The sequence below is a fragment of the Chrysochloris asiatica genome, unplaced genomic scaffold (assembly GCF_000296735.1).
Source record: "Chrysochloris asiatica unplaced genomic scaffold, ChrAsi1.0 scaffold00050, whole genome shotgun sequence".
NCBI lineage: Eukaryota > Metazoa > Chordata > Mammalia > Afrosoricida > Chrysochloridae > Chrysochloris > Chrysochloris asiatica.
In genome coordinates, this window is record NW_006408568.1 from 16576153 (window position 1) to 16586419 (window position 10267).

General features: G+C 38.5%; 1 protein-coding gene across 1 annotated transcript in view; it reads left to right on the forward strand.

The window, feature by feature from the left end:
* Positions 1-10267, forward strand: part of ITIH2 (inter-alpha-trypsin inhibitor heavy chain 2) — a 67174-nt gene that overhangs the window by 32760 nt on the left and 24147 nt on the right. The window contains exons 10-16 of the mRNA XM_006862744.1: positions 311-479; positions 1383-1508; positions 2778-2959; positions 3997-4182; positions 4638-4777; positions 7079-7248; positions 9733-9870. Of these exons, the coding sequence (XP_006862806.1) occupies positions 311-479; positions 1383-1508; positions 2778-2959; positions 3997-4182; positions 4638-4777; positions 7079-7248; positions 9733-9870 (1111 nt within the window). The remainder of the gene's footprint in view (positions 1-310; positions 480-1382; positions 1509-2777; positions 2960-3996; positions 4183-4637; positions 4778-7078; positions 7249-9732; positions 9871-10267) is intronic.

Consider the following 10267-nt stretch of genomic DNA (forward strand, 5'->3'; position numbering starts at 1 on the left):
ATGTAATGAAACAAGGTATATGATTTGTTGAATGTAAAACTGATGATATGCCCTGTAAACTTTCACTCAATCCACAATAAAAACCTTAAAAAAAAAAAAAAAAAGTTAAGTACCAAAATGCAAAAAATAAATGCTCAGAAAAAGTCAGCGATGCGTGTATGTTAACTAAAATCTTCAAGAGATTTTCTGGAAGAATTACAGCTTGAGGCAGTACTTGAAGAATGACAAAGATGAGTTAGGGATTTTCCTGATTTCCTCTTAAGTTTACAGCTTATATAATGAGACCTTTCTTCTTTCTGTTTTGAAATAGACTGTGGAAGCCATGAAGACCATATTAGAAGACCTACGAGCTGAAGACCAATTCTCTGTGGTTGATTTCAACCACAATGTTCGGACCTGGAGAAATGATTTGGTTGCAGCCACTAAAACACAGGTTGCAGATGCCAAGAAGTATATTGAGAAAATCCAGCCTAATGGAGGTGAGTGGGTTTGACCTAAAGCCCAGTAAAAATTTTCCATGGATGATGATGCACAGAGGGAACTGTAATCATTGCAATGAAATGAAATGAAAAAGGATGAGTGTAACAATGATATTCTTCCATGTAAACTATCACTCAATTCACAATAAAAACTTTAAAAAAAATTTTTTTTTCCCCACAGGGTTCAAATTTTAGGTAACTTAAGAGGAAGCAATATATCCTACCACAATGGGTTTAGCATACTTTTATTATGAAATAACGCATTCACTATGAAATGAATATTAAATTTATGATAAGGGCCGTGGTGATGCAATAATTAAGCACTTAGCTGTTAACTCAAAAGTTGATGGTTCTGACACACTCAGTGGTCTGCAGAGAAAAGATCTGACAGCCTGCTTCTGTAAAGATTGCAGTCTAGAAATTCTTAGTCACACGGGGTTGATAGAGTTGAAATTGACTCAAAGGTATCTAACAACAGCAAACTCCTGGTGGAAGTACAAACACATAATCTTTTAAATACAGTTTTTAACCATTTCAATATTTCTCAGCAAAGGTATCAGTAAATGACACCAATATTCTTTATTACTTGATAACATAAAATGCAAACTATCTTCAGAGTAATGCCCAAGTATGTTAGCAAGACTGCTTTAAATTTGCTGTTTAACAAAGCGACAGACTCATACTTTGATAGATTAAAGGAACAAGTTACGAAGTGAGCATTTTACTCAAGTGTGGGATTTTGACCACTATAGGAAAATTTGTGTTACTTGGAAATTAGCCACATGATTTTGATACTGAATAAATCACACATATATAATCAACAGACAGATAAATGTGAACCCAAAATGTGATTGTTTTGTGTAAAGAAAGTGTAACAGAGAGCATATTGTATACCCTTTACAGGCACAAATATCAATGAAGCACTGCTACGTGCCATCTTTATTTTGAATGAAGCCAATAATTTAGGATTACTGGACCCCAACTCAGTTTCTTTGATCATTTTGGTTTCTGATGGAGATCCTACAGTAGGCAAGTATCATTTCAATTTTCTAGGGACAACTATTTTTACTGTTGTTTCTTGGGAATGTGGTTTTCTTAAGATGGAAAATCTAATGGCATTTGCCTGCCTTTCTAAAATATTTTAAACCCATGTATTTTAAAGCTAAAAAGAAGATTTCTTATGACTTTGAAGCACATATTACCTTAATTTCTCTTAATCTCCTCTCCTTAAACCAGCCCTCACATACCTTTTGGTGGTGCTCTTGAATGCCTCAGACAAAATCTGAATACATTTTAATAGTATAAGACTTGCTAATACTAGTGAAATGTATTTATTCTTCAATATAAGATATATGAGGAGTCCTGGTATGGCACCCTAGGATCACCACTGGATGGCTAACCACAAGGTTGGTGGTTCAAACCCACCAGCTACTCCTTGGAAACCCTATACAATGGTGGCTGGGAGTCAGAATTGGCTTAATAGCACTTAACAACAACAAAGGTATATGAAGATGGTGTATGGAGACTGCCTATGATATGTAGTCATCCCAGGTCTCCTAGTGGTAACTCTGGAGTTCACAATGACATATTCTCCCATTGTTCTCTGGTTCTCTCCTCAGTTCTTCACTGAAATTGGGAAATTACCTCTCAGACACACCCTTTAAATTAAGTAGTTTTCTATCTATGGATAAGAAAATGGCTCAATATCTCCCTACATCTAATTGTTGTTGTTTAGTGCTGTTGAGTCTGTTCCAACTCATAGTGATCCTGCATAGGATTTCTGAGGAGCAGCTGATCTTGTGGTTCAAACCAACCTTGCAGTCCAGAGTATTAATAAGCATCACCACACCAGAACTCCCTATTTCTAATATGTAGGTTCAGTGTTTTTCTTCCTCTATTAGAATCACCTTTGAAATTAAATGCATCCTATGATACTGATCTTTATCTTATTTTTGTTGCTGTTGTTTTCTTCTTTAAAATATATCATAGCATTTAATGTCAGTACATAGAGTCACCTGCTTCTTTTTAATGACTACACTGCATTTCACTGTTCGTGTGTACCATAATTTTCCCAGTCCTCATAGGTGTGCATTTGTTTTCCGTAAATTGTTATTCCCAACAATGTTGCTATATACTATTGCCCATATTTCTTATCAGCATGTAATTTAAAGTTAAGTGAATGGGGGACAAGTGCCTTTTTAACGTAGACAAGTTTTGTGAAACTGCCCTAATGGATTTTCCATAAACTTTATGACATTGCTTCCTCATTCCTTTCCTTTCTGTTATCATGAACATTAGGAGAACTTAAATTGTCAAAAATTCAGAAAAATGTGAAGCAGAACATGCAAGACAATATCTCCTTGTTCAGTTTGGGGATAGGATTCGACGTTGACTATGATTTTTTGAAAAGGCTTTCCAATGAAAATCGTGGAATTGCTCAAAGGATTTATGGAAACCAAGATACTTCTTCCCAGCTCAGGGTAACATTTTTTTTTTCCTGCTCATTTTTTTATTATTATTATTATCATCCTCACTCAAAATCATTTGACTAATAATATCAAGTGCCTAAGAGAAAGTGGCCAAATTTGACTCAAAATTGTCATTATTTTCAACTATATTTAGTTACAAGAATCAAGGAAAAGTATCCTTTTTTTTTCATATGCCTTCTCCCTATTTGTATTTATGCATGAACAGTGAACTATGAACTTCTGACAAAGCTAGTTTTGGGAGTCCTGGTGTGGCACTGCAGAATAAACACCAGACTACTAGCTGCAAGGTCAGCAGTTCAAACCCACAAGCTGCTCCTTGGAAACCCTATACAGGGTCGTTATGAGTCAAAACCGACTTGATGGCACTCAACAACAATAAAGTGAACTATGAAACAAGAAGGTAGTGGTTACCTGCATCAGTACTCCTTGATTTAAAGGTCACAAAGCACTATCAAAGCTTAATGCTAAGCAACTGGTCTTCCTGATCAATATATTTCCCCTTTAAAGTACATTGGCATCTTTGATATCAATTTTGTATAATATCAGATCAAACCATAGCCTGTAAATCTCCTTGAATATGAAAGACATTAACTAAATGCTTGATTTAACCAAATAAGAAAAAGATGTAAACAATCAGACCTTCACTTGTTTTCTGTCAATGCCAGGCACCATATTTAAACTTGAGAGTAATTAAGAGGTAAGGTTTTAATTTGGAGACTATCAATCCAACTGACTTGTCTTATCATGAGTGTCCATGAGTTTTTCTTCTTGGTCATAACAGGAAACAAACTTTTCATGATGGGCTCTTAAATCAAGGGTAATGCTCTTGGCAATGTTTGTCTTCTATATGTCTCATGAGATATCTCATAATTATGAGGATGTTTCCTAGTCCCATAGCTTTCCATAGAGACCCAGTGGAAATAAACTAAGAGGTATCTACTAAGCATTTAAAGAACTTCAAAGAGAAATGTTTTAAACTTATAAAGTGATACAAAAATAATGATCTTTCTGATTTTTCTGAATTGCAGAAATTCTACAACCAGGTGTCCACTCCATTGCTCCGAAATGTTCAGTTCAACTATCCCCATACAGCAGTAACAGATGTCACGCAAAACAGTTTCCATAACTATTTTGGAGGCTCGGAGATTGTGGTAGCAGGAAAAGTTGACCCTGCTAAATTGGAGAAAGTACAGAGCATCATCACGGCAACTTCGGTATTTCTGCTAACCTGTTTATTCTAAAAATACTAATACATCCCTTGAATAGTCCATTCACCAGCAGCTCCTCAGAAACCCTACACAGAGTCGCCATGAGTCAGAACTGACTCGACAGCACTTAACAACAACATCATATACTAACAGGCTAATAATAATTTCCATTCTAATAATCACATATGTAGAATAAAAGCAGTAAGTGAACAGAAGGCATTAGAATATGTATGCCATCTCCCCAACTTTTCTGTAAATCTTTATCTTTTCCATTCCAAACCCAATCCCAAACTCTGGTGGTATGTATTTACTCCTTAGATAGAGGTTCTGCCTTCCACTTATTTTGTATTTCCCTTAAAGTGTATAATATCTGTATTCACTCACAATAGGTCCTAACAAATGTCTAAGATCATAACTATAATTCTGCTCCCTTGTATCTTTCAACTCAATTTCCATCTTAGGCCAGCACAGACTTAGTCCTGGAAACCCTAGCCCAGATGGATGACTTGGAGGACTTTCTATCAAAAGACAAGCATGCAGACCCTGATTTCACCAAGAAATTGTGGGCCTATCTAACCATCAACCAGCTTCTAGCTGAGCGGTAAGAATAGTCAACACTAGAGTTGACAAAAGTGAAATTTTTACATCAAAAATTTGAAATAATACACAACAAGAGTTTGCAACACAAAAAGGTAGAAAACAAAAGGACACAGATTACATGATCTCACTTATAGGAAATATGCAGAAGTAAACGGAGAGTGACAAAAGTTGATTAGTGGTTACCAGGGTCTGAGGACAGGGGAAAATAGGAAATCATTGCTGAAGGGGTAGTGAATTTTTCTCTTGGGTACTGAAAAAAAAACTTTTGAAAACGGATAAATATGATGATAACACAGCATGTTGAATGCAATTAATGTCACTGAATTTTATACTTAAAAATGATTCAAGGAGAAAACTTTTCATTAAGGATAGTTTACTACAAAAAGAAAGAAAGATAGATAGATAGAAAGGCAGCATGATTTAGATGAATACTTTCCACAAGTTATTTTCCACTGGTTACAATCCATTTAGAGGAGCCCTGGTGGCACACTGCTTAAGCTCTAACCAAAAGATCAGCAATTCGAACCCACCAGCCATTTTACCATTTCTTGAAAGATGTGACAGTCTGCTTCTGTAAAAACTTATAACCTTGGGAACCCTATGGGGCAGTTCTACTTTGTCTTGTAGCATCACTGTGAGTCGGAATTGACTCAACCGCAATCAGACTTTTTTTTTGCCCTCCCCATATACGTGTCCATTGATTGGCTGAAAATCGAGCCATAGGGAGGAGTTCAGTTCTAGACCTGAAGGATGACTGAGGACCACAGTCTCAAGGTTCAACAGTCTCTATCTGTTCAGTATGCCTGGTCCCCATGTTGTTGAGGTTTTTTCCATATTTCCTTCCACTAGATCTAGGACCTTCTAATGCGATCCCTTTCAGAGCAGTTGGTAGTGCTAGTCGCCACCACCTAGTTCTTCCAGTCTCAGGGTCATGGAGACAATGCTCACATGATCCATTAGTCCACTGGACAATTTGTTTCCAGTTATCTTCAAGAAGACCCCAGTGAGATGGATTGGCCAAGTGGCAGCATTGATGGACTCAAGCGTGGCAACAGTACTGAGGTTGGCCCAGGATCAGGCAGTGTTTCGTTCTGTTGTGCTTAGGGTTGCTATTAGTCAGTACCGACTCAATGGCACCTAACAACAACAACAACAATCTTCAATTTTTATCACTCTTCTTTCCTCCAGACAACAGTTGCTCCTTAAATGGATGCTCATAAACTTTTAAGATCACAGTTGCTATTCACCAAAGTAGTACATAGTAGTACATAGAACATTGTCTTGGTGGATTACGTTATGTCAACTGACCACGGTGTATGTCCCCGGAGAGTATTGTCCTGAACCTCCAGGTCCAACAACTTATTTCAAGGAGCAATGGACTTTTTGGTTTTAATTTATAAGCCATTTAATTGGGAATGAAGTTGGGTTCATTCTATTTTTCTTATTTATTAGGGTAAAACATACCTTAATCTGTGAAATGAATTAATCTTAAGTGTACAGTTTGATGGATTTATATATACATATCACCCATGTAATTATCACTCAGATCCAGATCCAGAGCACTCCCATCACCTCTGAAAGTTCCCTTGCACCCTTCCCACTCAAGTGGAAACCACTACTCCGAGAACATCTCCCACCATTAGTTAGTTTTGCCTGTTAATAAACTTCATAATAATCATGCAGTTTGTACCCTTTGTTTCTGGCTTCTTTTGCTTTGAGAGACTCATCCATGTTTCTGTGTTTATCAGTAGCTTGTGTATGTTCCCTCTTGAAGACAGGTTATGATCCTATGAGAAACTTATAATTATTATGATCACAAAAGGAAAGTTCTCGAAAGGTCAACTATTTCAATTTCTGTCTTCTCAGTCGGGCTGCATTTAAACTCTCCAATGTAAGAAGTACATTGCGTTAAATCTATAGTCTCAGGAAGATAGACATGGTCATCTGAACTAAGCTAGAAAAGTGAAATCTGGTTGTATAATTAGTACACACACACACACACAATCCACGATCTCACAAAGAAAACTTCACACAGGGTTGTGTGCTATGGCTTTGAAGTAAGTGAGAAATATCCCTGCTCCTTTTACAGAAGTACACAGAATATCTTTTAAAGTCATATAGCCCATCATTGTGAAAGATAGTGACTTTTGAAGAAATAATCTGCTGAGATCTCACTGCGAGATAAAATATACTACAAAACTTCAGGAAGCCAATTATTTCTTCACTTGTAGCCCACCAGGGTTCTTCTAGTTGAACACTGGATGAAGTAATGACCTATAGTGTCTCCATTTCCTGAATACAGAAGCTTGGCTCCTACAGCTGCTGCCAAAAAGAAAATTACAAGAACAATCCTGCAGATGTCTCTGGAACATCATATTGTGACACCACTCACTGCAATGGTGATTGAGAATGACGCTGGGGATGAGCGGATGTTGGCAGACTCTCCTCCACATGATTACTCTTGCTGTTCAGGTCAGTGTTTCAATCTGGTGGAGAAACATTACAGGGCAGCTTCCTTGCTCTGTATGGAATCCCAGAGCCTCTGCTGCTCTTACACCTCGTACCCAAGGTCTGTGCTTGTTTTTTGTTCCGGCTCTCCATCAGTTAATTTTGCAGATGGTTTATTACTATGGTCTTAGGAAATGTTTACTCACCAAATTCCTCAAGTCTATGGTGGTAGCGTAGTGTTTACGAATCGGGCTGCGAACCTCAAGGTCAGCAGTTCGAAACTATCAGCTGTTCTGCGGGAGAAAGATGAGGCTTTCTGCTCCCGTAAAGATCTACAGCCTCGGAAACCCTGTACAGGGTCGCTATGCAGCACATAACAACAACAACAACAACAATGGTGCTCTGGGTTAATGCACTGGACTGCAAAGTCGGTTTGAACTGCAAGACTGGCAGTTCGAGCTCACCGGTCGCTCCTCAGAAACCCTATGCAGGGTCACTATGGGTTGGAACCGACTCGATGGCTATTAACATCAAACAACAATGTATTCCCACAAGAAACCCTACTAGCGTAGTGGGTTGTAAGTTGGGCTGCTAACCTAAAGGTCAGCAGTTTGAATCTACCAGCCACTTCACGGGAGAAAGATGAGGCTTTCTGCTCCCATAAAAATTTATAGCCTCGGAAACCCTGTACAGGGTCACAAGGAATCAGAACTGATTCAACTGCACACAACCACGGTTGCACATTTTTGCATCAGTATTTTAAATCTTTGATTTAAATAGTTGCAAAAAATCCAGTTTCTGGTAGAAAGTAAATATTATTCCTTTAAAATGAAAACTGTTCTACGACACTTAAATGCACTCCATGGAATCCAAAATACTCATATTCATCCACTAAAAAAAATATATTTTTAAGTGAACATACATATATACACATATAAATGAACAAATTCTATTTTAACTACTGGAAATTTTATATTGTCCTCTTTTGCTATTTGAATTTGTATTTCCATTCCCCTTTCTCCCCACAGAATCATATTAAAATTATAATTGGTTGATATTTGATTAAAATAATAGAAATATATTATTAATTTTTATATACATAAGTAAAATTTTATCTCCGTGAGAAGTCTGAAGGAAGTGAACCAGGTGTGTGGCATGATGACTGAGCCCCTTGTATGGACAGATCTGGGTCAGCACACCCAGGCTGCGGGTCCCTGGGCATCACTGCACACTGAGCCACCTGTGGGGCCAAATGTCAGAGGATTGTCTTGAGAATGACCTGCATATGCTGGAGGGACCATTTTCTGCATTTTTAGTTCTCCTAAAGTGAGGCACCAAGTTTACAGTAGTGGTGTAAGTTTCAAGGAACTCTGACTTCTAATATCCCAGTGTGAGAATCAGGAACTTCAACTGTTAAATTTATCTAGGGAGACAGACTAGATATCTGAAAACAAAAATGAGTTCTTTTGGTATTTAAAATGTCTCTCACTAGTGAGGGAACCTCAATGGGAAAATACATTGCTCAGACTGTTGTATGGTGAGTAAATAAAGATATGTCTAAGAAGATAACTGAAGGAGCTCTGGTAGCATAGTGGTTATGAATCAGGCTGCTAACCTCAAGGTCGGCAGTTCGAAACTACCAGCATTTCCATGGGAGAAAGATGAGGCATTCTGCTCCCATAAAGATTTACAGCCTCGGAAACCCTGTGCAGGGTCACTATGAGTTGGAACCGACTCCATTGAACTTAACAACAACAACAAGATAACTGACAACATCTCAGACTTCTCCTGGGTTGGACTGGACATATTCTTCTGGTCTATGCTGAAAGCAAGAGACCCTTCCCCGATCTCTGTGGCATGGTTCCTCCAACCAAGACGTTAGCGCAGGTTGTGGACTCTAGTGGGGACCATGTAGAACCATACAGCATGATTCCTGACGGAGCCAGGAAAGAGAGAACTCTGGCATGGGGGGAGTAGTTCATCTTACAATCCAGGAACAGAGGACTCTAGGACCATCAAGGGAGAAGAGCATGAGCAGAATGTGGGACCCTATCCAGAGAAGCAGTGACACCAGAGATGGAGGCAGAGATGATGATATCAAGAGATACAGCAGCTGAGAAACCTAACACATGGAAAGAGAACGGCTATGTGCTGGTGGCCAGGAGGCAGGCTTGTAGAATGTGCCCTTGGGTTGTTCAAATGATTATATATACCTGAGTGTTTTGTGTACATAAAAAAAAAAAAGCAGAGGGAATAGAAGCAAACACTGTTGAATGGTGATGCATGGAGGGGATTGTAATCATTGCAATGATACAAAATATGAAAGGATGAGTGCAAAACTGATGTTCTCCCATGTAAGCTATCACTCAATGCACAATAAAAGCTAAAAAAAGAGAGGGAGAGAGAATCTTAGCTGAGAACCATTGAAAACGTAAGCAATTAATGTAATGTAAACCTACCATGGAAATGTAAACCTAGAAACTAATGGATATATGTTTTTCTGTGCAGGTGCTCTGTACTATGGCACCAAAGTTGCTCCAAGTTCAATCCCACCTTGGGCCAATCCTTCACCAACGCCAGAGACCTCACTACATGCAATAGGAGCTCCAGTGATTGAGGCAACTCCTCCTCCCCACGTGATAAGAGGTAAGATAACTTTGACATCTGTTTTCTCATCTCAAAATTCAATCTGATCATAATCCTAAGAGCATTTATATGTTAAAAGAATCACGCTATCCCAGTAAGCTAAGTGATTTTATAGGCATGATTGCCATCCATTGGATAAGACAGCTTCCTTTTCAAATGTGTAAGGAGAACCTTCTGGAATGGAAGCGAGACACCTTTCACATGGGGAAGGTCAATGGGGCATCAGTGAAAAGGACTTTTCCTCTGGGGTTTACACCACCTGGGTGAACTTGAGCAAGTTATTTAATGTTTCTGCACTTGATCGAATCAGGCTGCGAACCTTAAGGTCAGCGGTTCGAAACTACCAGCCGCTCCGCGGGAGAAAGATGAGGCTTTCTACTCCCGTAAAGATTTACAC